Source organism: Rhineura floridana, chromosome 16 (assembly GCF_030035675.1).
Source record: "Rhineura floridana isolate rRhiFlo1 chromosome 16, rRhiFlo1.hap2, whole genome shotgun sequence".
Lineage (NCBI taxonomy): Eukaryota > Metazoa > Chordata > Lepidosauria > Squamata > Rhineuridae > Rhineura > Rhineura floridana.
In genome coordinates, this window is record NC_084495.1 from 22,970,822 (window position 1) to 22,996,423 (window position 25,602).

The 25,602-nt window shown below is 44.9% G+C and overlaps 1 protein-coding gene across 6 annotated transcripts in view; it reads right to left on the reverse strand.

The window, feature by feature from the left end:
* DIAPH2 (diaphanous related formin 2) overlaps positions 1–25,602 on the reverse strand; it is a 455,139-nt gene that overhangs the window by 291,117 nt on the left and 138,420 nt on the right. For 4 of the 6 annotated variants that reach the window (XM_061598177.1, XM_061598179.1, XM_061598174.1 and 1 more), the window contains 2 exons: positions 17,163–17,267; positions 2,502–2,596 (listed from right to left, as the gene is read on the reverse strand). In XM_061598177.1, coding sequence (XP_061454161.1) covers positions 2,502–2,596; positions 17,163–17,267 — 200 coding nt within the window. The remainder of the gene's footprint in view (positions 1–2,501; positions 2,597–17,162; positions 17,268–25,602) is intronic. The other 2 variants (XM_061598178.1, XM_061598175.1) reach the window with 1 other exon arrangement.

Sequence of the window (25,602 nt, forward strand, 5' to 3'; positions counted from 1 at the left end):
TTATATTTAATATGCACAGAGCAAGAAACTCGCCAGAAGAAAAAGTTTGCCATTTAAATGAAACTGAATTTTCTCCTAATATTGAGAGCAAGCTTTTTTTATTTAAATATTTCTAAGTCACCTTTTTGGATCAAATTCTTCCAGCTTTATACCCATGATAGCTTTCAATAACAGACATGCAGAATAAAATAAAAAAAAATACATAAAGTGAGTTTTCCTAGATAGGGAGCTGCAAATGTGGTAGGTATGGGAATTCTTTGGCCCTCCAGACGTAGTTGAACCACAACTCTCGTCATCCCTGGACATTGGTCATGAGTACTGGGGCTGATGGGAGTTGTAGTTCAGCAACACCTGCAGGGCCAAAGGTTCCCCACACCTGAGTTATGGGATGAAGCCACTGAAAAGGGCTCCTCTTGAATTCCAACCAAGAACACCAGAATTTACAAGAATGGGAGAAGGATCTCTCTGGAAGACTTCAAGAGATAAGCAGGTACACCTGGGGAAAAGGCAGTCTTTCCAGTTACCCAGTCTTAAGCTACTTAGATATTTATAACCAACACTTTGAATTTGGTCTAGAAATGAATCAGCAGCCAGTGAAACTGCCATAACATTGCAGTAATGTGTTCCCTGTAACATGCTGTTGTCAACAGTCTGCTGCAAAATTCTGAACCGACAGAAATTTCCAAACACTCCAAGGCAAGCCCATGTAAAGCACATTTTGGTAACTCAGATAAGATGTAACTAAGGCATATATTACCATGGCCTCAGCTGTATGAAGACATTAGTGGCCACCACCACCAAAGTTTGGTCCAGGAAGACCTATAATTTACAAGTCTAGATTTGCAATGCAAGTCAAATCTATTCCAAATCTATTCCAACTCTAGCCCTCAATCTGCTTCCCTACTGACTCGGAATACCTTTGTCCTACCTTGATAAAGGTATGACTTCTTCATCATCATCTAGTCCGCTATTGACACCAAGTATCAAATCAGAACTCCTTGAGATGGGTGTCATATATGCTTCATGTACAGTTTCATGTAGATGTTGAATAGCAGAAGAGGGAGGGTGGAAGCCCATGAAACACCATGAACCAGCAGCCAAGACATTGAACAGGAAGCCCCAGCACCTTGGAAATGTCCCTCCAGAAGGACCAGAACCACCATAAAATGGTGTATCCCACAAGATCCTTTATAAGAACATAAAAAGACCCCTCCTGGATCAAGCCAAAAGCCCATCTAATTCAGCATCTTGTCCTCACAGCAGCCAACAAGACTGGGAAGCCTGCAAGCAGGACATGAGCATAATAGCACTCTTCCCATTTGTGATTCCCAGCAACTGGTATTCAGAGGGATACTGACTCTGACACTGGAGAAAGTCCATAGCAGTTATGGCTAGTCATTATTGACAGCCTCATCCTCATCCTAGAAGGAATTTACCATTCACTTATTCAGTTGGCTAGTCCTCCTCAGACAGCTTTTATAAGCCAGAAAGGGCAAGGGTCACACTCATGTACACACACAGTAGGCATCACCTTCCCAAGAATTATGATACTAGGTACTATAAAAACATTTATTTTATTATCTTATTTATGACTGCTAGTTTATGTTTCTCAAATTGCTAAAGCATTTCAGTGTTTTATGCTTTAAAAGAGATTGTTGGAAACGTAAGCATGAAAACAAGAACACTTTACTCTGGAAGTTTTTATCTCCTAAATAGGTGTCAGTGTACTGCCATTTCAAATATGGGGTCCTTAAGCACATCCATAGACACAAAATCATCTGTTGCTTTCTCTCTACCCAACAAAAATTCAGTGCCATATTTGTAGTGAAGCTTTAGACCTTTCTACCAAAAAATATTGAATGATATTCTATAACTATTATAAGCAGTACAGCAAGCTCTAGATCAAAGGTGGGGAACCTATGCCCTTCAATGTTGCTGGAGTCAAACTCCCAATCATGTCTGATTATTGCCTATGCTGGCTGAAACTACTGAGAGTTGGAATCCAACAACATCTGGAGGGCTACAGATTCTATGCCTCTGATCTATATCAAACAAACAATGTGAATTAATAATTGAGATGAACAAATGAAAACAAAGTAGCTCAAGAGAACATATCTAGGTCAATGATAGTGTTAATTTAAGACATTTAGTTTACATACAGCCCAGTTTCAAATCAGTTTCCCTATAGTGGGTATGTTGGGGTAGCCAATGTGGTGTCCCCTCCTGTCAAAATGAGTTTGATGAAGGCTATACCTATTTTCTTCTATTTATTATTATCCATACAGATACCACTGTGGGAATACTAGTTGGACTCTCACTAGTCTCAGCCAACATCGCCAGTAGCGAGGAATGACGGGAATTATAGTTCAAGCCACTATATTGGCAACCCCAGGGATATGTGATATCATTTACTCCATACCACACTAAGTATCTCCTGTGGCAAATAGGTCTTCGTTCTGAAGAGTGAAATTTTGATTTTAAAAGATATCACGTTAACATACCTGAATCAGTGGTTCACTCAGTTTTTCTTCATCTACTTCTAAAATAATAGATTTTATTTCCTCATACGACATGCGGAAGGATCCCAGGAAAATAGCTGAAATGAAACACTACAATTTCAGAATATATTACCAAATGGAAATGGCTTGAGATTTTGTGTTATTACATTTAAACTGTCATTGGAATAATATGAATTAAACAAAGAATACTCATTTCAATCTAAGATTTCACCTCTCACTTTATGTAAGGAATATTGTTATTGTTGTTATTTATCTGTTTTTCACCCTAAGGTCTCAGGGCAGGTTACAACAGTTTAAAGTACATCCTTAAAAACAATTGTCAATACTATAGAAACTTAGACATACTTTAGCATTGTAAATGGACCATTGGTCTCACCTGAAGGGTGATTTTCCTATGAGTACGGACATCACAGCGGGTGTTAGCTCCACCTATCGTGCGAAGGCAAGAATGTCTTTGAAGTCAAGACTAGGGGCGTCAGGCCCCTCCCACTCTCCAGTTCATTTGCAGCGAGTCTAAGGAGAAATATCTAAAGATACAAGAACAAGGCCAACCGGCCTGGCAGCAGGAAAATAACACAATAGTACCATGTATAGTAACATGACTGCAACATAGCGGTATAACAGAACTAGAAGTCTTGACTTAACTCTTAAATTTAAATATAATAGCGTAACAGTAATATATAACACATTACAAAATATATAGTCATCCTCCAACTGGGAGGGTCGTGATGTCCGTACTCATAGGAAAATCACCCTTCCGGTGAGACCAATGGTCCATTTTCCCTATGAGTCCGGCCATCACAGCGGGATGTACCACAGCAGCCCATACAGGGAGGGACCACCACGTGTTAATCCTTATTAAGAACCTGTTGTAACACTCATCTGCCGAAAGAAGCGTCAGCAGAGGCATAACGATCAATTTTATAATGCCTTATAAACGAGTGTGGGGTAGACCAGACTGCAGCCCTACAAATATCGGCAACAGGAGCATTAGTGGCAAAAGCAGCCGAAGTGGCAGCTGACCTGGTAGAATGAGCCGTTATACTAGCTGGAACTGACAGCTTCAGGGACTCATATGCTAAAGTAATGCATGCCCTTAACCAACGAGATAAGGTAGAATTAGATACTTTATGCCCCATAGACCTTGGATGAAAGGATACAAACAGAGACTCCGTTCTTCGAATCTCTTGGGTCCTAGACAGGTATGTCTTGAGACCCCTCCGAACATCCAACGAATGCCAAGCCTTCTCGAGCGGATGGGTAGGATTCGGGCAAAAGGAAGGTAAAACAATGTCCTGGTTGCAATGAAAAACTGAATCGACCTTGGGATGGAAGGAAGGATCAGTCTTCAGTACAACAGAGTCCTTATGGAAGACGCAGAGGTGTCGAGCAGAAGACAATGCGCCTAACTCCGAAACGCGTCTGGCAGATGTGATTGCGATCAGAAACAAGACCTTGAAGGACAGCATACGTAGGGGCACAGACCTGATGGGTTCAAACGGAGGGCGTTGCAAACCCTGCAGAACTGAAGGGAACCGATGGACAACATGGGGAGAGCGTAGGGCGACTCCCCTCAAAAAGCGTTTGATGAACGGATGTGAGGAAATATGATCTCCAGGAAAGGACACTGAGAGAATGGACGACAGAGTGGACGCATGTCGACGTAGAGTGTTGGGTCGAAGTCCCATCATAAAGCCGCTATGAAGAAATTGCAGCACCTGATGCACAGTGGCTTGGGATGGATCATGGTGGTGGGACTGACACCACTTGGAGAAAGCCACCCAGGTATGTTGATAAATACGAGTGGTAGATGGTCTTCTCGAGGCCAAAATAATATCAATCACTGCGTCAGACAGTCCAGCTGACCTCAAATGTCCCCGTTCAAACGCCACGCTGTTAGATTGAGCCAAGTAGGGTCCTGATGCAGTACTGGACCCTGGGATAGAAGGTCTGGCCTGACTGGAAGTGTCCAAGGATCCATCATTGACATTACCAGAAGATCTGAAAACCACGGTCGGCGTGGCCAAAATGGTGCTATCAGAACCAGCTGTGCCCTCTCGGTTCGCGCCTTCCTCAAGGTTTTGGCTAACAATGGTATGGGAGGAAAGGCGTACAATAGACCGTCTGGCCACTGTGTTGTCAGAGCATCCACTGCTTCTGCTGTTGAGTCCAGGTATCGGGCAAAGTACCTGGGAAGCTGGCAATTGCGACTGGAAGCAAACAGGTCGACTGAGAGGGCGCCGAACCGACATTGGAGACGATGGAAAATGGCTGGATGAAGTTTCCATTCTCCCGGAAATACCTGTTGTCTGCTGAGCCAGTCTGCTGTCACATTCCAAATCCCTCTGAGATGTTCTGCTTTCAGGGATTGTAGATGTTGTTCTGCCCAGACAAAAATGAGGGAGGCTAAGTCCTGCAGGGGACGAGACCTGGTGCCCCCTTGTCTGTTCAAATGTGATTTTACACACGTGTTGTCTGTTCGAATGAGCACATGGTCCAAAGGGAACAGAGACTGAAAATGACGTAGAGCTAAGTGGACAGCCTTTAGCTCCAGCCAGTTGATGCTTTGAGTTTGCTCCGCGGTGGACCAAACCCCCTGAACGTACTGGGAGTTGCAGTGGGCTCTCCAACCGATGAGGCTGGCATCTGTGGTTACAATGGTTCTGCGGGGTTCTCTGAACGACGTGCCCTTGGAGAGGTGTTGAACCTTGGTCCACCAGCGGAAGGAGAGGCGCAGTGCGGGGCTCAAACGAACTTTGCGATGGTTGGTGCTGGCAATGTCCTGTTGAAACGACAACAGAGTCCATTGAAGGTGTTGAGTGTGTGCTCGAGCCCATGGCACAATGTGGATGGTAGAAATGAACATCCCGAGCGTTCTGGCAAGAAGCATGACGTCTGCGGATGTTTGTTGCATCAGGGACCTTGCGATGTTTGTGATGGCAGTGATGCGATCTGGAGCCAAGAAGACCATTGCCTGCAGGGTGTCCAACATTGCCCCTAGATGTAGTAGGCGTTGGGTTGGTTGGAGATGGCTTTTGTCGAAGTTGACAAGCCAGCTGTAGGCCTGCAAAACATTGAGGGTGATCATTAAGTGATGATGAGCCAGCTCCTCAGACTTGGCCCGTATTAACAGATCATCCAGATATAGGTAGATATGAACCCCTTGGGTCCGGAGGTAAGCCACTAGGATGAGTAGCACCTTGGTAAACACTCTTGGAGCAGAGGAGAGGCTGAATGGCATCGCTCTATATCGAAAGTGCTGGTGGCCAAAAGCAAACCGAAGAAACTTCCTGTGAGCTATACAAATGGGCACATGGAGATACGCTTCCTTAAGGTCAATAGAAGCCAGGAAGTCTCCTTCATGCAGACTCTCCGTAATGGAATGGAGTGATTCCATTTTGAACCTGCGATATGTTACAAAACGGTTGACAAACTTGAGGTCCAATACCGCCCTCCATGATAAATCTCGTTTAGGCACAGCAAATAGGAGGGAGTACACCCCTTCCGACCTCTCAGTTGTGGGAACTGGCTCTATTGCCGCTATGTCCAAGAGGTGGTGGACAGCTGTCTGCATGATGTTGTGCCTGGCTGGTGCCCTTGGGCAAGGGGACGGATGGAATCTGTCTGATGGGGTTGCCCAGAACTCTATGGCATAGCCATAACTGAAAAGGTCCCTGATCCAGGAGACCGTAGTAAGGCGCAGCCATCGAACTCCAAAATTAAGTAATCTGCCACCTATGGGGAGGGCGTTAAGACTACTTGCGTAGGCGAGGGCCTCCCTTATATGAGGACGAAGAGTTGCCCCTGTGCCCTTGGTACTGACCTCTGCCCTGGAAGCGTCGGTTCCAGGAGCCCCTGAATGCGTTGGGATCATAGGATCTGAAGTCGCGGCCTCGTCCTCCTGGCCGCGTTCCTCGAAAGGGCTGGTTAGAACGGAAGGAAGGAAATCGCCTGAAGGGCCTGTGGTCGCTGTTCTTGACTGTGGCCAGAACCGGTTTGTGGGCGTCTTTTGGATCAACCAGCACTGCCTTTAGAGCTTCCTCGCCGAAGAGTAGAGATCCGGAGTAAGGAGCCCTGGACAGATTCAATCTGGCCGCTGAATCAGCTTGCCAGTGGCGAAGCCAGAGGTTGCGACGAGCGACTATTTGCGCCGTCATGGCTCGTGCCCCTAATTGAGTGGCATCCAAAGTAGCATCGGCCACAAAAGCTGCTGTCTTACGCAATTTCAATAGTGCTCTTCTGAGGGCGACAGGATCAGGGTTAGCATCCTCTAGAAGGTCATCCAGCCACATCATAGATGCTCTGGAGAAGATGGAGGCTGAAGCGGAGGCACGCATGGCTAGGGCAGTGGGCTCGTGATTCTTGCGGAGGGCGAAATCTATTCGTCGCTCAGTAGTGTCTTTTAGGTGGGATTCCCCTTCCCTGGGCAAAAGAGATCGTGAAACGAGGCGAGCGATTGGTTCATCTATGCCAGGGACATCTAACTTGGTGGCAAAGTCTGGGGCTAGGGCGTAAAGTCTGTCAGCCAGGTTCTTGAAGCGTCGAGCTTTGAGTGGATGGGCCCATTCTTCAGAGGCTAATTTGGCAATTGGGTCCGGCACCGGGATGTAGTGTTCAGTAGGTGCAGGGGATTTGAGGACCTTGGCCCCTTTGATAGCTGGGGCGGACGAAGTTGAAGGCGCTGTCTGGAGACCAAGAGTATTAACTACCCTGCGTGCCAGGGGCTGATAGTCTGAGGCATTAAACAAGCGATATGATGTATCCTCCTCATGATCTGAATAGTCGCTCCAGTCATCTCCTTCAACGTGGTCATTGAAGACTGACTCCTCCGCATATGAGGCTTCGTCAATACATCTGCCTCTGGCTAAATCAAAGGGGTTAGGTGAACAGGAAGGGTGAGTTTCATGACACGCACGATGTTCCATGTTGAGTTGAGGTATGGCAGGAACTTGTGGTAGTGACTGCATTTGGGTAAAAAATGCCAGCATGGCTTGAAGTTGGGAGAGGAAATCAGGAGACAGCTGCAGCCCGGATATGGCAGATGTATGTGCCTGAGGAGCTATTGGAACAGATGTTTGGGGCGGTAAATCGGAGGAAGGTTCGTTAGTCGAATACTGAGCGGGAAAGCCAACAAATTCTTCCTCGTCAGAGGAAGCAGCAGGGGAATGGAGAATATCGCTTATGTGTGCCTGAGGCGCTGTGGTGGTGGTTGGCACAGAGACGTAACGTGGGCGCTTTGGTTTGCTATGGCTGGAAAGGTGTTTTGTCTTAGCCAGGGCTTTGGCGTGTCTGGTCTTAGTCGTGTTAGAATGTTGTGGCTTGGCTGTTTGTGGCATGCCTGGCTGATCTGGCACCATATGGGTTGATTGCGGCATGCCTGGCTGTTCTGCCATCTTATATTAACTTGGGTACAGTACACTGCCACGGAGGGGGCAGAATGTAAAGACCCGAACTGGCTCAGCGTACAACCACGGAGGGGGTAGAATACACTGGCAGATGGCGGAGTGCACTGCCACAGAGGGGGCAGGATGCACTAAGGTATTAGCGTTAATATGTTATAGGCTGTATTTAGACTTAGCACACTCAGATTAGTGCTGTAGGCTGGGTTTCAGGCGTGGTACACGGCCCCAGAGGGGGCAGGATATACCAATATAAATCAGATTTAGTACAAGTCAGCCACTAAGATTAAAGCTCCAGCCTTGATAATACAATCCAGCCACTAGGATTAAAGCTCCAGCCTTGATAATACAATCCAGCCACTAGGATTAAAGCTTCAGCCTTGATAATACAATCCAGCCACTAGGATTGGAGCTCCAGCCTTGATAATATAATCCAGCCACTAGGATTACAGCCACAGTAAATTTGTGTGCAAATCAGCCCCGTGTAAGTCTGTTTGCAGCACCACAGTAAATTCGTGTGCAAGTGAGCCCTGTGTAAGTCTGTTTGCAGCACGTATACAACACACATACGGATAGATAGCCTGCAGGGAAGGTATCCGATGGTTAATAAAGGGTAACAAAAAAGGCGGGAATTTTGAATTTAAAAAATGGCGCCCGGAAAAAAGGGCGGGAAAAAACGATCAAAAAAGGCGGAGAGAGAAGGAGCAATGGCGGCCGTCTGGGGACGAAGTGGGGGGAAGGGCTGCCCAGCACAGACTAGCAGGGGGAGCCGCGGGGCCGATAACTGCACTAGCGGCTCCAAAAAAACCCCAAAAAGAAAGTGCAGATAGAAGCCTGTGAGGGATAAGGCAGCAGGAGGCAAGCCGCTGCCGGCGCGGGGAGCAGGGCTAGCCGCAGCAAAACTAACGTGCCAAGAAAAGCCTGTGAGGGCTGAGGCAGCAGGAGGCAAGCCGCTGTCGCCGGCGGGAACAGGGCTCTCCGCGGCGAAATAGAGGAGCGGAGAGAAAGCCGGATCGCCAGGCTCCAGGGAGGCAGAACCCTGGTAGATTAAAAAAGGTTGGAGGGAGCCGCAGCCGCAGGCTCCCGCCTCGGAGAAAACGGCAGCCGCGGTCTCTTCAAGGGCTCCACAGAGCGCGACTTGAAAAAAGCAGAACCGCTACGGGAGAGAAAAGGCTGCGATCTCCCGAAGCTCAAAACGGCCAAGAAACACAGAACACCGCAGCCGCGGTCTCTGTGGGGGTCGCCAGACAAGCAGGAGAGAGAACGAAAATAAAATGTTAAAGCCAAATCAGGGAGAACCGCAGCCGCGGTCTTTGAGGGAAAAACCCTCTAACAAGCAACAGAGGTAAGTGAAAGTAGGGAAAGAAGGACTGGGAAGACACACAAGCGACGCTGGGTTCGCACCCAGTCAAAACAAATAAACAAATACAAAAACAACTTAGCTAAATGCTACGCTATAGTATCTCAATCTTGTTCATACGAAGGCAAGAATGAACTGGAGAGTGGGAGGGGCCTGACGCCCCTAGTCTTGACTTCAAAGACATTCTTGCCTTCGCACGATAGGTGGAGCTAACACCCGCTGTGATGGCCGGACTCATAGGGAAAATAGCATGCTAAATCCAAGCATAATCTGATATGCTACCATGTATGAAACAACTGACATATTTATTTATTTATTGGGGGGGAACCATTTTTTTAAAAAGGCACTTAGATTCTAAACAATACAATGCCTGTGAGGAATGCAGATGAAATAGTTATGAGCTATGATTTCCACCATACCTTTTTTTTACATTCCACGGAAGCTTTATTCACATTTCAAAATCCTTTTCATACACAGAACTATTTCAGAAAATGTAGTAACAACAATAGACTGGATTATAGGCCTTTATAATCATTAATCTATTACTCAGACCCAGCAAAATAATTTGATGTGAAAAACAATTTGGACATATTTTTATTTGCCTATCACATTTCATGAAAAGCATAATGACCTCTGCTGGGTCAAAGCAAGGTTCCAGTAACTCATTTCCCACAGTGGCCAGACAGGTTCTTCTAGGAAGCCCACAAACAGGTCATGAAAGCAAGCTTCCCGGACTTCCGGGAAGGGTGACTTAGCCTGTGCCTGCTTTTGAGACGGGCTCCTGCCTCAAAAGAAGCTTATTCAGATATATCAGTCAGATTTTTTTTTTTTTGACTGATTAAACTTCTCCCGGGTAGGGAGAAACGAAGAGATTAACCTCAAAGCCTATTTTTGTTGGGACGACCAGATCTCATTAATTTATGGGACGAGGTCCAGCCGACGAAGGTGGGACGGATTTTCAACAACAAGCTCTATCTGATAAAGCGAACGTTCATCTTATCTTCTAAGAGAGAACGCACTAACAGGCAAGCACCCTTCTTTCTATATTTTTCTTTTACTTGACTTAAATTGTTGCTGTTTAAAAGAGATTTGCCAGATTGATCGGTTTTTGACATCTCACTGGGGAGCCATAACTTCTCTCTGCTACTCACTAATTAATAGCTTATCTCTGTTTTTGTTGCAAAAAGCTGTCCTGGATTTGCATTCTAAAGATATACACAGAAGAGGGATTTCTATTCCAGATTTTTATTTTGAAGAATATTATATTGTCTGAGACTACTCTCTTTTTGGTCTATTTTATTTTGACGAATCTGTTTCCTGACGACCGCCATTAATTGTTTCGATCCTGGGAACTGCATTTTGTTTACTTAAGCATGGAGAGATAAGGCTGTCTGCTCTGTTTATACTGTGATGTCACCAAGTTTGGAGTATTAACCCAATTGTTGCTGAAATAAGAAGTGGTTTTCCTATATTTTTCTTTTAAAATGGCAATTAAGAAAGTGGCTGAGAATCTGGAAATAACTATGTTTCAGAAAATAATGGATGAGATTGAGATAACGAAACAAAACCTGCGACAGGGTTGTAAGGAGCTGAAAATTGAATTGAGTAAAATGAAGCAGGAGATTAAAGATATAGGGGTCCCTGTGAGAGAGGTGACCCTGGAGATTGGAACAAACGTGGAACAGGAAAAAGATTTGGAGTCTATGGACTTTAGAAACAAAATCTATTGTTTGGAGACACAGGAGATTAAAGACATAGGGGTCCTTGTGAGAGAGGAGACCCTGGAGACTGGAACAGGGGTCCCTGTGAGAGAGGAGACCCTGGAGACTGGAACAGGGGTCCCTGTGAGAGAGGAGATCCCGGAGATTGGAACAAACGTGGAACAGGAACAAGATTTGGAGTCTATGGACTTTAGAAATAAAATCTATTGTTTGGAACTCAATGTTATCTCTGAAGAAATTAATGAAGATTCTAGAGATAAAGTTATCAATGGCATGGATAATCTTCTGGACTGGAATGATGTGATGGAGCCCAATATTGAGAAAATCTATGGAATTAACTGCAGCCATGTGACAATGGAAAAACTTTCAAGAGATGACCCAGTGTATTTTGAAAAAAAGAACAGAGATATGATTTTACAGCAGTATTTCAGCAACCTATTCAGAATGGATGGCAAGAAAATATTTGGGATAGAGGTAATTCCCATCAGACTCTTACTATATGACTATGGCTTTGACAGCAAGATTATTATGGAATACTGATAATGGAAGATTGGATACTGAAATTACTGGACTTAACAAGACTACTGAAGATGGAAGATGGAAAATGGAACTAATAGGGATAATAGAACAATGGCTACTGAAATTATTGAACCTAACAGATTCTGATGTGATGGATTAATTGAAATGTTTATTTTGACTATGGTTATGACAATAAGATTATCATAATTAGTAATGAGATGGATTAATCGATATGCTTATCTGGGAAAAAAAATTGATAGATATATTTCTTAAAGAATTGAAACCTCTCTTTGACTTTTTGTGGAAAGAATAAAGTAATGTTTATGAGATTTGATGATTAAGTAAGATAACTACTGGAGGAAAGTGATTTTATAATATGACTTAAGAGACAGGATTGTTATATATTATAGACTTATAACTGATTTGATCTTTGACAAATGGGAAGTCAATATTTTACTCTTTATTTTTTATTTTTGTTTTTTTTTTCTTTTTTTCTTTTTGTTTAACTATTTTTGATTTTGTTTTTTGTCTTTGAATGTTTTATGATTTCGTCTTGTATGTTTTATGAAAATCTGAATAAAAATTATTGAAAAAAAAAAAATGAAAGCAAGCTTCCCCCCCCCCAAGACGCAAGTACAAGGGATAATGATGTACCAGGCCTGAAGCAAGGAGGGGATCCAGACTCTGAGCTTTCGTTTTTTAAAAATGTCTTTAGCCCTCCTAGAAAGATATAAAGCAAAAAGATATAAAGCAAGCTTCTCAGTGATTTCCGTGAGTTGAACAAGTGTGACAGCTCCTGTCTTTCCTTGTTTTTTAGCCAATGAGTGACAACAGAGTTGTGACTGAGTTGCTTGGGCACCAGGCAATAGGAATCCCTAGGGTCCTTAAGAGCTGGTGTTTGCACTTTTCCTTCCTGTTTATGTCTCATTTTCTAGTCCTTGCAATTTCCATAGTTCTGATGGCCTCATGTCCCCTTCATCTCCTGATGTCTAGCCTTTCTTCCTAGCAACCAGGATGCATCTTTCCTGTGCTGAGTTTGTCAAGATCAGGTACTACCTAGGAATTATTTTCTGCAAATGTTGGATGTTATAAGAAACTCCCTTCCCTCCCCCCCCCAAAAAGCAAAGTGTGAAAACTTTGCAAAAATACTTAGCTGTGTCCCCTGCTGTACAGGAGCTAAGATCCAGGTACTCAAACTTACACTATACATGTATACTCAGAAGTAAATCTCTGTGTATTTAGTTGGATCATGTAAGGTAAAATAGGCACAGGATTGCATCCTAGGATTTCTTGTAAAGAAGGGTTTGTGGTGAAAGTTATCAGCCCACTGTGCACACCAACCTGAGAGTAAGCTCGACTGCGCACAAGTGAGATTTATGCATCTAAGAACTGGAACTGTACTCATTTGCAAGAAAAACATGGCCCTTTATATTGCAAAGATACTTGGATTAAAAGACACAAAATGTTATGCTGATAAAACAAGACCCCTATCTTCACAACAGCCATGAAAAGATAGGTTGGGCTGAGAGTTGGTGACTGGCCCAAGTCAGTAAGTGAACAAAAACAATGATGTTTTTAAGTAAGTTTAAAATATTAAACTGCACATGCTCAGAGTATATGTAGTTGTTATCAAAGATGGTAAACATTTTTGTTTGTATTTTACTTTGAGTAGGGGAGATGCCTTTTTCCTGGCTTTGTGTGTGTTTATTACTAGTGCCTCATAATCTCTTTAGACCTGTGTATATTACATTTGTACAGCTGAACATGCTCATTTTCATTGATTTATTTTATTTTATAAATACATTATTCAGTTGTCCAAATGTTTTGTTGCTGTTGTTTTAATTCTAAAATGTCAAGAACGTAGCAGTGGAATGGTGGGGCAGAGATAAATGTTTATTGTGTGTTTCACAACTAAGTGTTGATATCCAGGATCTTGGATGTATGTAAGGGAAATGCTGTTGGTGTAGGGAGGGTAAAGTTGATTGTAGCAACATGATGAGGAAAAGGAGTGATTAATTGCATTCTCACCCATAGGGGGTTCTTGGGGTCAAGTTGCTGCCACCACTATAAACACTTAGATATATTCATGTCAAAGTTTCAAATACTTTTTGCGCCAAAAAAGGGGAAAAAAGAACAAGTGGCTGTCTGACCTGTTTTATACCATGATTGTAGTTATTATGATATTAATTACCACAACAAATTATTTTAGAACCCACTGCTTGCTTTTTTCAATAATTTAAATCTTGAATTAACCCAAGTGTGAGCATCTGAGGTGATTTTTTTTCCCAACATCGTTGCCACAAAATAAGCCTGAGATGGGATTACACCAACAAGCCTAGGGGTGGAGTCTCCAAAGCTGAGTGCATGCAGTGAAGGTAGTCTTCTTCAATTGCTTGCCAAAGCTGGCTAGTTGATCAATTTGCCTTTCCATGTTGCCTTACCTTTGTGTGTTCCTGATTGCAACAGGCGGCTTATCACATACTCTGCCCTGACCAGTTCTCCTCTGGAAGTCTTTTGTGGATTCTATCTGTCATAGATTCTTTCCTGGAGTTTCCATCTCCACCCTCATTTGAAATGTTAATCCTGTTGCTGAGCAGAAGTTCCTCTGCTCTACTCATAGCATCAATTCATGTCTTGCTGGGTTCACAAGCCTTGGCATGTAACTTAACATGTAGCTCTTGTCTGAAAGAGATTTGGCCATCCTTTCTTCATATGAGGCAGATGTCCCTGTTGAAAGGCAGAATCCAGCTTTCTGGAAGCTTGAGATTTTCCGTTAGATGGGAGTTTCAGGCCATGGAGAAAAAATCTCTGTCTTCTTGCTGCTTTGTTCTGAACTTTGTTCTGATTGACCTGAAGACACCAAAGGGGATTGTTCCTTTGGGGTTCTTACAAGAGCGAGGGGCATCTTCTCGTGATGTCATCCTGGTCTCAACCATCATCACCATCAGCCTTAGTGTCACCACTGTCCTGTGTGGGATCTGCCAGTGGTGTCAGTGTAAATTGGAGTGCCACACCGAGGCGGAGCAACCGCCAGAGAGTGAGGGGAAACGCGCAGCCAGGGGGGGGGCGGGCGCCCACGAGCCCCACAGCAGGAGCTGGGGCCCCAGCAACTGCACCTCCAGTGGCAGCAAGAGCCCCGCTGCCGCCAGCACCACCAGCAGCACCGTCACCACCAGCAGGCCACCGAGACCCTTCCCCACGCAGCATACCCCCTCCTCACGCCAGTCCCGCAGCGGCCTGGGCTCGGCCTCAGGCACGCAGGCAAGGCCAGTGGCGGCGAAGGTGGCCGCACCAGCTCAGAGGAGGCAGCAGCAGTAGCAGCAGGAATTTCATCTCCTCTGAGAACTTTGAGGCTGCTCTGGGCATTCATCTTTATAAAGCAGGCAGACTTCTGCAAGGTTTGCCATCTCTTTCATAGAGGCAATGAAGGAAACCGCCGCAACATACTGGGAATTATGACCATCTACAATCCGTCTTTCAACTGGAAGAGTTTTCTACAGAATGCAGGGGTGGCAGCAAAAGATAAACATGAGAAGTTCTCAGTGCCTCCATTTTCGACACCGGACAGAGCAGGTTTCACAAATTATACTACTATTGGGATTGATCGTGCTCCTAAGTGGTAAAGTGCAAGCTCCTTTTCTGCTGGTCTTCCCTGGTGGAGAAATGATTGTCGTCCCACAGAAAACAATTCAGGCATCCAGGACTTTAGTGCAGCTGTGGCTGGGAGTAGTGTGTCAGTTCAAAAACAAAATGTAGACATAAATACAGGAGTGTAATGTGTACTTTTCTTCTAATGTAAACATTTTTAAATGACTCCGTTAATGCCAATGCAAATAAAATTCATAATTATTATATTTATATTACAGGGGATAGGACTATGACTGAGACAGTGTGGCTAGCCTTGCAAAGTAGTCCAATGTCTATAACACCTATTTTGCCAAAGTGAGGGAGGAGGTAGTTTGTTACAACCTTGAATGTATTGCAAATTGTATTATTTTTATTGTTTTATCGATTTATTACTAATGTTCTATTGATTTATTATTGATGTTTTATTGGTGTATCTTTATATTGGTGCTCTTTTGCAAGCCGCCTTGAGGGCCTTTTGGCCGAAAAGGCAGGGTAGAAATATTAAAATCAAATCAAATCAAATCAAAAGGGCTGCTATAAATCTTAAATCTCTTTTGACCAGCTTTATTTGAAATACCACACCTGGTCTTGCAGTGAGTATAGTATCAGGGCTGGTTCTAAAGGGCGTCCAAGTGGAGCCCCTCAGCCGCCCCTCCACTCCCCTTCTGTGATCTGCGGCCCCCCATGCCCCCCCACCTGTCTGCTGTCTTTTACCAATGCCCTTAACGAAGATGGTGGCCGCGGTTTCCCTAAGGTACTGAAGCCCCTGCCGCCATCTTAGTTGATGGCAGAGATGTGTGCGTGTAGCACGCACGTGTGCCATCAACAAAGATGGCGGCGGAGGCATCATCCCCTTAGGGAAACCACGGCAGCCATCTTCGTTAAGGGCAATGGTAAAAGACAGCAGACAGGTAGGTGGGGGGCAGAAGGGCGCATGCGTGCATGTGTGCACACATGCATGCGTGCACACACACACACGTGCGCACACACACACACACACCGGGGTCCAGGGCAAGCTGATACTCAAGGGCCCCGGCATTCCTGGAACCGGCCCTATACAGGATAACCAGCCAAACATAAATTAATGAAAGCCCTAGAGTAATAATAAGTGATTTACAACTCATGACATTCGCTTCATGCAATATGCAATGTTGTCTTCTTTTGCAAGCAGAGAAAAGGCCCAATGAACATAGTGTGTACAAGGCTCAGAAAATCCTGTTGATGCTCCTATAAGAAAGCAATAGTTCTCTCTATGCAATTAATTTTCAGAGGCATATGGTCTCTTAATCCAGAGGCTACATTTATCATTGCAAATAGCAAATGTAGCTACACAGAGCCTTCAAGTTCAGAGGCAGTATACTGCTAGATGTTTACATGAGAATAAATGGGGAGGGGGACTGAATGTTTAAACTTTAATCAAAAGAGCACAGATTGTGCAACTACTTTTTACAGATGGGAGCAGCATGTTGTATGCTATTCCCTTTTTGGAACTGGAAGGCTTTTTGGCTAAAGTTCAAGGTAAAAATACTTTAAATAAATAAAAATAACAATTCCCTAACCTAGGGCTCCTCTGCAAAGCTACAGTTTCAACATATTTATTTATAAAAATATAATCTTCCCAGCCACTATTCCAACAACTTGCTGCTCATCATTCATTGTTAAAAGCTTTGGCAAGCATTGAGAGGCATAGGTTTACAGAAGTGTTCTCTATCATGTTTTCAAGTTTGACATAACCATGAATCATGTCTCTCACTCATCCTGTTATGGAATTAGAATTCTTTTGGACATAATTTCATCTACTGCCAACATCCAGAGTCACAATCTCCATAAGATAACATTAGCTCTTGTTTTAAATTTCATGGAATCCAAGGAGCCACAGCCAATAAAGACAATGCCTGTCCAGTAAGGCGGTTTCCACATTAAGACATTTCTTTCTATCAAATGATTGACAACATATTTTTTTTTAAAAAAAAACTTTAAGGTTTGGGCTCAGACCATAAAAAAACATATTACATACACAAATTCTGAGCAGTCTTCCCATCCAATATCCGTAGCTCTTTAACTCTCTTCTTAGGCAAAACCAACTTCTTTTCTTCGGTGTCCTCGACCGCCTTTTTAACTGCTAAACAAAAGGGACATTTATCAGTATGTATAGATTTAACAGAAACAATGTTTCCACATCCAGAATTGTTTAAGCCTTTAAAATGGTTGCAGAGCTGTGCTTTTTTAATGAGTTTAAGAATTTCCATCATTAAATAACAGAGCTCAGGCAATCCTGTTGGTAACACATGTGCAGTGGCATTTTAACTTTACTGTGGAATCAAAAATGATGTTCTTGCTAAATAAAGACCATAGTTGGTTAATGAACTGCTTCAGAACAAATTTTCCATCTACCTTCCTTTCCCATCTACTTCAGCCATTTTCAGCTCATCTCTGAGAGAGTAAATTGGTTACTAGAATTTCTACCTTCAGCACATCACAGCCTCCTACTGGTTGCAACCACACAATACTGATCTCTATGTTATTTATTTCTATGAACACACATGAATTTGAACATAGCGAAGAGAAAAGAAGGGGGGGAAGGTTCAGGTGTTGGGAAAGTCAGAGTTAAATGCTTAACAAAACAAATGAAAAAGAGGATCTAAATTAAACCTGTTGGTAAGCAACCAAGATTTTGTTTTCATTTAATACAGTGATCTATTTTGTGAGCAATAACGTATTTGTTTATCAAAGCTGGGGAGGAAAAGCTGATGCAACATGCTGTAAGAGATTGTTTTCCATTGTACACTTAATGTTATGTACTACATGTGCAGCTGAGAGATGGATCTATTGTTACATTGCCCACACCTGTAAACTAATGTATTCCCCTGAAATGATAATTTTATTATGACACCTGCTTGGTGCCCACACAAGAAACAATGACATTAGCCAAAGTGAGCCAGAAATTTAAAGGAAATTAAATGCAGCCAATTGTTCTGGTGACAAGGAAAACCCACATGAAGGCTGTAATGGTTCAGAGACTTAATTAAGTAAAACTTCACTGTTAGCTCATCCCAAAATCTGGAAACAGAAAATTAACAGCTGCACAATACCTAATGTACTCTCATACCTGATCATTAACTCAATTACTGAACACCATTAAACATTACCTTTGCATGATTTAACCATTCTAATGTTAAGACAAAGCAAAATATTGTCACCAACCGTGACCAGATATAGCAAAAGGCAGGGGTTCTTAAACTGTTAATCAGAATAAGGAATTTCAAAAAGTTAACTTCTCACCCCTGCACCACAAGCTGTTCCTGCCAGAATTGATTGTTTTACATAGCAGTTTGAACATCAAGGGGCTCTAATTCTAGCTTCAGTTGTCAGATACTTATAGAATAGCAGCTTACATTTATAATTACTAAGATTTCTTCAGAATTAACTAACTGAACTAAGATTTACAATGCCCCATGCCAATACCAGCCTTTAATTGTCAAACAAACCTGTGACAAGAAACTGGATTGAGATCAATTATGCCCATGAAAATATATAAGATGTGTTAATTAGGTTGCTGTTACTCAGTGAGGAGAGATTTCCTTCCACATGCAGTCAATTCCAGATGTAGATTCTGTGATGCGGTGCTTCCCTGTTGGTGCTTCCCTGTTGATTGCCATATGTTTTGGCAGAAGTGTTGTCTGCATGGACTAACACAAGGCTACTGAAATCTTCATCCACAAATATAACTAGTTTCATTATTCAAGCTAGCTGATATTTTTCACTTTCTTCTTCTGGAACTATGTACTGCCATCAACTCCAGACAACAGCCTGCTATCCCCAACCAAAGAGACTGGCATTCTCTAGCCTAGGCCCGGCTGTGTCTGTCATTATTGTTTTATTGCTTATCTGCTCTGTTTTACTTGATGTTGTATTTGAAGTTCCTATATGTCTTGTTGTATCCCATTTGATATCATGTTCTGATGAAGGGTGGCTTAGAATTTATTTATTTTTTAAGTTATGAGGTAAGGAATATATCCTTCAGAGGCATCTCCTGACAGAATCTACCGGGCGCCATAAAACACTTTCCTTAGCACATAATGTTTATAGATCAACCTCTCTACTTTCACTAGTGAGGGAACACTAGTGAGGGTGGTATAATTTTACATCAGGGGTGGGGAGCCACTTTTGGCCAGAGGGCTAGTTCCACAAGTGGTCAACCCTTCTCAGACCACATTTACAGTCCATCACCTGATGTCATATAGCACAAAGTGCAGGAAAGGTACAGTTATGGCTACAAAGGATCAATCGGGAGTGTGAAGCTGTGAACTTAGCTTTGGTGTCGTTTGAATTTGGCACCTTACCCCATCATGCTGCTTTTGGAAAGGATCAAATGGACCATTGGTCTCACCTGAAGGGTGATTTTCCTATGAGTACGGCCATCACAGCAGGGTAATTGCTCCACCTATCGTGTGAAGGCAAGAATGTTTTTGAAGTCAAGACTAGGGGCGTCAGGCCCCTCCCACTCTCCAGTTCATTCGCAGCGAGTCTAAGGAGAAATATCTAAAAATACAAGAACAAGGCCAACAGGCCTGCCAGAAGGAAAATAACACAATAGTAACATGCATAATAACATGACTCCAACATAGCGATATAAAAGAACTAGAAGTCTTGACTTCACTCTAAGTTTAAATATAATAGCGTAACAGCAATATACAACACATTAGAAAATATCTAGTCATCCTCCGACTGGGAGGGTCGTGATGGCCGTACTCATAGGAAAATCACCCTTCAGGTGAAACCAATGGTCCATTTTCCCTATGAGTCCGGCCATCACAGCGGGATGTACCAAAGCAGCCCATAATAGGGAGGGACCACCCATATGCTAATCCTCATTAAGGACCTGTTGCAACACTCGTCTGCCAAAAGAGGTGTCAGCAGAGGCATAGCGATCAATTTTATAATGCCTTATAAACGAGTGTGGGGTAGACCAAACTGCAGCCCTGCAAATATCAGCAACAGGAGCGGTGGAAGCAAAGGCAGCCGTAGTGGCCGCTGATCTAGTTGAATTAGCTGTTATGCTAGCTGGTACTAGAAGCTTAAGGGATTCGTAAGCTAAAGCAATACAAGCCCGCAACCAGCGGGATAAAGTGGAATTAGCTACTTTTTGCCCCATAAACCTTGGATTAAAGGATACAAACAAAGACTCGGTCCTTCTGATATCCTGAGTCCTGGACAGGTAGGTCTTGAGAGCTCTCCGGACATCCAACAAATGCCAAGCCTTCTCGAGAGAATGGTTAGGCTTCGGGCAAAAGGAAGGCAAAATCTTTTGTACACCGCCCAGAGAGCTATTCGCTATGGGCGGTTTAAAAATGAAATGAAATAAATAAATAAATAAAATAAATAAATAAAACTATGTCCTGGTTGCAATGGAAAACTGAATCAACCTTGGGACGGAAGGAAGGATCAGTCTTCAGTACAACAGAGTCCTTATGGAAGACGCAGAGATGGCGAGCAGAAGACAATGCGCCCAACTCCGAAACTCATCTGGCAGATGTGATTGCGATCAGGAACAAGACCTTGAAGGACAGCATACATAGAGGCACAGTCCTGATGGGTTCAAAAGGCGGGCATTGCAGAGCCTGCAGAGCCTTGGGCAAACTGCATGAAGGAAACCGATGGACGACAGCCAGAGATCGTAGGGCGACTCCCCTCAGAAAGCGTTTGATAAACGGATGTGAGGAAATAGTCGCACCAGAAGAGGAAACTGATAGAATAGACGACAGAGTAGAGGCATGTCGACGTAAAGTGTTGGGTCTAAGTCCCATCAGAAAGCCGCTATGAAGATATTGCAGCACCTGTTGCATGGTGGCCTGGGATGGATCATGGTGGTGGGACTGACACCACTTGGAGAAAGCCACCCAAGTATGTTGATAAATTCGAGTGGTAGATGGTCTTCTCGAGGCCAAGATAATATCAATGACAGCGTCAGACAGGCCAGCCGAACTCAAATGTCCCCGTTCAAACGCCACGCTGTTAAGTTGAGCCAAGTGGGGTCCTGGTGCCATACTGGACCCTGTGATAGAAGGTCTGGCCTGACTGGGATTGTCCAGGGATCCATTACTGACATTGCGAGAAGGTCCAAGAACCATGGTCGGCGTGGCCAAAATGGTGCTATCAGTACCAGCTGTGCCCTCTCACTTCGCACCTTCCTCAAAGTTTTGGCTAACATTGGTATTGGAGGGAAGGCGTACAAAAGACCTTCTGGCCACGGTGTTGATAGCGCATCCACTGCTTCCGCTGTTGAGTCCAGGTATCGTGCAAAGTACCTGGGAAGCTGGCAATTGCGACTGGAAGCAAACAGGTCGATTGAGAGTGCGCCGAACCGGCATTGAAGACGATGGAAAGTACACCGCCCAGAGAGCCTTTTTGGCTTAGGGCGGTATATAAATCAAATTAAATTAAATAAAAATAAATAAAAGTGGCTGGATGAAGTTTCCATTCTCCTGGAAAAACCTGTTGTCTGCTGAGCCAGTCTGCTGTCACATTCCAAATCCCTCTCAGATGTTCTGCTTTCAGGGATTGTAGGTGTTGTTCTGCCCAGACAAAGATGAGGGAGGCTAAGTCCTGTAGAGGACGAGACCTGGTGCCCCCGTCTGTTCAAATATGATTTTACATACGTGTTGTCTGTTTGAATAAGAACATGGTCCAAAGGGAACAGAGACTGAAAATGCAGTAGTGCTAAATGGACAGCCTTTAGCTCCAGCCAGTTGATGCTTTGAGTCTGCTCTGCGATGGACCAAACCCCTTGAATGTACTGGGAGTTGCAATGGGCTCCCCAGCCGATGAGACTGGCATCTGTGGTAACAGCAGTTCTGCGGGGTTCTCTGAACGGCGTGCCCTTGGAAAGGTGTTGGGCCCTCGTCCACCAGCGGAAGGAGAGGCGCAGTGTGGGGCTCAAGTGAACTTTGCGATGGTTGGAGCTGGCAATGTCCTGTTCAAAAGGCAACAAAGTCCACTGAAGGGGACGAGTGTGGGCTCGAGCCCATGGTACAATATGGATGATAGAGGTGAACATTCCGAGCGCCCTGGCTAGAAGCATGACATCTGCGGATGATTGTTGCATCAGGGACCTTGCAATATTTGTGATGACCGTGATGCGATCTGGAGCCAAAAATACCATTGCCTGCAGGGTGTCCAACATCGCCCCTAGATGTAGTAGGCATTGGGTTGGTTGAAGATGGCTTTTGTCGAAGTTGACAAGCCAGCCGTAGGCCTGCAAGACATTGAGGGTGATCATTAAATGATGATGAGCCAGCTCTTCAGACTTTGCCCGTATTAGCACATCATCCAGATATGGGTAGAGATTAACCCCTTGAATCCGGAGTTAAGCCACTAGAATGAGTAGCACTTTGGTAAATACTCTTGGAGCAGAGGAGAGGCCGAACGGCATCGCTCTGTATTAAAAGAAACTTTCTGTGGGCTATGCAAATGGGCACATGGAGATACGCTTCCTTAAGGTCGATAGAAGCCAGGAAGTCTCCTTCATGCAGACTCTCTGTAATGGAGCAGAGAGATTCCATTTTGAACCTGCGATATGTTACAAAATGGTTGACGAACTTGAGGTCCAATACCGTCCTCCATGACAATCTCGTTTAGGCACAGCAAATAGGAGGGAGTACACCCCTTCCGACCTCTCAGTTGTGGGGACTGGCTCTATTGCCGCTATGTCCAAGAGGCGGTGTATAGCTGACTGCATGATGCTGTGCCTGGCTGGTGTCCTTGGACAAGGTGACGGATGGAATCTGTCTGGTGGGGTCACTCAGAACTCTATTGTATAGCCGTAACAGAAGAGCTCCCTGATCCAGGAGACCGTAGTGAGGCGCAGCCACTGGTCTCCAAACATTAGTAATCTGCCGCCAACAGGAGGTGCGTTAATACTCCTTGCGTTGGCGAGGCCCTCCCCTATATGAGGACGATGAGGTACCCCTGCGCGCTTGGTACTGACCTCTGCCCTGGAAACGCCGGTTCCAGGATCCCCTGAAGTAATTGGGGTCATAAGATCTGGGGTCATAAGATCTGAAGTCGCAGCCTCGTCCTCCTGGCCGCGTTCCTCGAAAGGGCTGGTTAGTGCGGAAGGGAGGAGGTCGCCTGAAAGGCCTGTGGTCGATGTTCTTGACAGTGGCCAAAACTGGTTTGTGGGCATCTTTCGGATCAACCAGCACTGCTTTTAGGGCTGCCTCGCCGAAGAGTAGAGATCCGGAGTAAGGAGCCCTAGACAGATTCATTCTGGCTGCAGAGTCAGCTTGCCAGTGGCGAAGCCAGAGGGTCCGTCGAGCAACTATCTGAGCCGTCATGGCTCGTGCCCCCAGTTGAGTGGCATCCAGAGTGGCATCAGCCACAAACGCCGCTGTCTTACGCAATTTTATCAATGACCTTCTGAGAGAGACAGGATCCGGATTAGAGTCCTCTAGAAGATCGTCCAGCCACATCATAGCTGCTCTGGAGAAAACCGAGGCTGATGCGGAGGCACGCATGGAGAAAGCAGTGGCCTCATGATTTTTGCAGAGGGCGAAGTCTAGTCATCGCTCAGTAGCGTCCTTTAGTTGGGATTCTCCTTCCCTGGGCAAAAGAGATCGTGAAACTAGGCTAGCGATCGGTTCGTCTATGCCAGGGACAGCTAGCTTGGTGGCAAAGTCCGGAGCTAGGGCATAAAGTTTGTCAGCCAGGTTCTTGAGGCGGCGAGTTTGGAATGGATGAGACCATTCTTCAGAGGCTAGTTTTGCAATGGGATCCGGCACCGGGAGGTAGTGCTCAGCAGGTGCAGGGGATCTGAGGACCTTGGCTCCTTTGATAGCTGGAGTGGTAGATGTTGAAGGCGCAGCTTGGAGACCAAGGGTGTTAACTACCCTGCGTGCCAGGGGCTGATAATCTGATGGATTAAACAGGCGATATGATGTATCCTCCTCATGATCCGAATAGTCACTCCAGTCATCTCCTTCAACGTGGTCAGTGAAGGTTGACTCCTCCCCATACGAGGCTTCGTCAATACATCTGCCTCTGGCTACATCAAAGGGGTTTGGGGAACAGGAAGGCTGTGCTTCATGACACGCACATTGGTCCATAGAGCATTGAGGTATGGCAGGGACTTTTGGTGGTGACTGCATTTGGGTGAAGAACGACAGCATGCCTTGAAGTTGGGAAAGGAAATCATGGGACAGCTGCAGTCCCGTTGGAGCAGATGTTTGTGCCTGAGTAGCTGTTGGGGCAGATGTTTGTGTCTGAGTAGCTGGATCCATGGGTTGAGCCGGAGGCTGGTTAAGCGAAAGCTGAGTAGGAAAGCCAGCAAAGTCCTCCTCGTCAGAGGAAGCAGCAGGTGAATGAAAGATATCTGTTATGTATTCCTGAGCTGCTGTGGTGGGGGTTGGCACAGGAGCATAGTGTGGACGCTTTGGTTTACTGTGGCTGGAAAGATGTTTGGTCTTAGCCAGTGCTTTAGCACGCTTAGTCTTAGTTGCCTTGGAAGGTTGTGGCTTGGCTGTTTGAGACATGCCTGGCTGTTCTGCCATATTATCTTCACTTTGGGTGCAGTACACGGCCACAGGGGGGCAGGATGTAGGGACCCGAACAAGCACAGTGTACGACCACAGAGGAGGTAGGATACACTGGCAGATGGCTAAGTGCACGGCCACAGAGGGGGCAGGATGCACTGTGGTATCAGCGTTAGTATTGTAGGCTGGATTTCAGGCTTGGTACATGGCCACAGAGGGGGCAGGATGTACAGTATAAACTTCAGGCTAGGTACACGGCCACAGAGGGGGCAGGATGTACAGTATAAACTTCAGGCTAGGTACACGGCCACAGAGGGGGCAGGATGTACAGTATAAACTTCAGGCTAGGTACACGGCCACAGAGGGGGCAGGATGTACAGTATAAACTTCAGGCTAGGTACACGGCCACAGAGGGGGCAGGATGTACAGTATAAACTTCAGGCTAGGTACAGCTTGTGCACAATATCACAGTCCCAGCGCACGAGTTTCAAAGGACTAGAGCTCAGTCACAGCGAGAATGAATCAGCCACAGAAGTACAGGAGCTAGCTGTCAGCTATTTGTCAGAGGCAGCAGCGATAGTCGTGTGATAGAGGAGTCCAAGTAGAGCTAAGGAACCCTATCTAACACAGACGTACAAGAGGCCCTTGCCAGCTAAGTCCCCTTTGTTTAGTATGGGATAGACTGAACAAAAAGGAGGGAAAAAAGAGAAAAAAGATGGCGTCCGACAGAGGAGCGGATGAAAATAACGGTCAAAATGGCGAATTACGAAGGGGGAGGCAAAGGCACTGAGCAACCCAGCGGACTATAAAAATGTCGGGCGCTGCCTCAGTAACGGGTTGTAGCCACAGACCCGATATAAACAATGCCGCTCTAAGTCAGTGACGAGCCTCAGGGAGTAAAAGACTAGGCGCTGAGGCGGTAATGGA